Genomic DNA, 1,541 nt, shown 5'->3' on the forward strand with positions numbered 1-1,541 from the left:
GATGCGCGGCTGTCGCCCCAGGCAGCCGCGTGTTCATCCTGCCGAGGCTCCGCGACCTCCTGCTGCCGCGGCCACCAGCCGCGCTGTCTAGGTAGGCCACAGCCCCCGAGTGACACGCTTTGCGGAAAGCTGCCCTTCCGGGCCCACGTCCTGCTAAGTCCCCTGACCTCATCCTGCGTGGAAAAGTGTCGCGCTGGGGAGCGTTTGGGAAACAGCACCTGCGATGTGTGCCTTTCTCGAGGAACGAGGGAAAGACAGCCCCCCACATCCCTGTCAGCTGTTGAAAAGGACGGTGACAGGCAGGGGAGCCAGGCCTGGAGGCGAAGCGCAAGGCGTCCTGTCCTGTGCGGCTGGCTGAGCGCGGAGCGCGCTGCGTTCCGTGTACTTCACAGTCCCAAGACTCAAAACTTCATCTGGTTCCATTTGTAATAATCGCTCAGGAAGCGTGTCTTTCGCCACATAAGTGTTCCAATATTAGCTCGGCTTAGGATAAATCCACTAAGAAGCTGGCTTTTATGTTGCGAAAAATGGTTCTTAGAAAGTATTTTATTTATTGAATGAGTGTTCGTAGGGTCGGGAAACGGTGGGTTGAATGTTCCTTTAATATGGTTCAATAGCTTGGCTCATAAAATACGTGGAAGAACAACCGGAATCTGCCCGAACGCCAGCGGGGCGTGGTCACGCGTGGAGCGGATGGTGACAAGATGTGTTTTTTAAACAGCGGAGCTGCCGCCCCCTTGTCTCTGTGTGGCCGTGGGCTTCCCGCACTCACCCCTCCCGGAGCCCCTTCGGCCGTCCACCCATGCCGGCTCGTCTCCCGCTCAGCTCGTCTTCCGAGACTTGAACGTCCCTGGCTCTGCCACCTCCAGCACCTTCGGCGTGTCCTCCAGCGTCAGCGAGACACGAGCCTTCACCATACTCCGCACTGGTCCCTGATTTTCTCTGCCACACAATCGAGCACTTAAAAACTCAGTTAGACAATGACTTACCGTTCGTGAATCGCTTGCAGAAACACGTCAGGTCTCCACGTGGGTTTCAGGGGGGCTGGGAAGAACGCAAGCGAAAAGAAACATTTCGTGCCTCCATTTTTATCACGGTGATAGGAACATAGGTAAAAATAACCATCGGATATTGATAACGTAAGGGGGCCGGTGTGAACGCTTGCATAGATCGACTCATTTTAACTCTCGTCACATTATTCCCGTTTTAAAGATGGAGAAAAGGCACAGAGAAACTAAGCAACTTCCCTAAGGTCACACAGCTCGGAGGGTTAAGGCCCGGCAGTTGGTCCTAACGCATCAGTGTTTCGGTCTCAATCTCCGTGGCTACGGCCTCTCGGAGGGGTGGCGGGGACGGGTGGCAGCTCAGGGAACGTCTGCCGTTCACTTCTTTGAGCAAAGCGGTAGCCCCTTGCTGTATTCTTTATTATGTGAGCATAAGTACAAATGCGTGCAAGCTGTTTAGAAAAAAAAAGCAGACCAATACTTGAATGGTTTGTAAATTATCAGTGTAATGAGCAGCATCCTGTGAAGGTTTTACAG

General features: G+C 53.7%; 1 protein-coding gene across 1 annotated transcript in view; it reads right to left on the reverse strand.

Annotated features, from left to right (window-relative positions):
- Positions 1-917, reverse strand: part of LOC105305788 (gamma-aminobutyric acid receptor subunit gamma-3) — a 75,925-nt gene extending 75,008 nt beyond the window's left edge. Inside the window, exon 1 of the mRNA XM_023523593.1 lies at positions 841-917. Within this exon, the coding sequence (XP_023379361.1) occupies positions 841-917 (77 nt within the window). The remainder of the gene's footprint in view (positions 1-840) is intronic.
- Positions 918-1,541: the final 624 nt, after the last annotated feature.

The sequence above is a fragment of the Pteropus vampyrus genome, unplaced genomic scaffold (assembly GCF_000151845.1).
Source record: "Pteropus vampyrus isolate Shadow unplaced genomic scaffold, Pvam_2.0 Scaffold395, whole genome shotgun sequence".
NCBI classification, from domain to species: domain Eukaryota; kingdom Metazoa; phylum Chordata; class Mammalia; order Chiroptera; family Pteropodidae; genus Pteropus; species Pteropus vampyrus.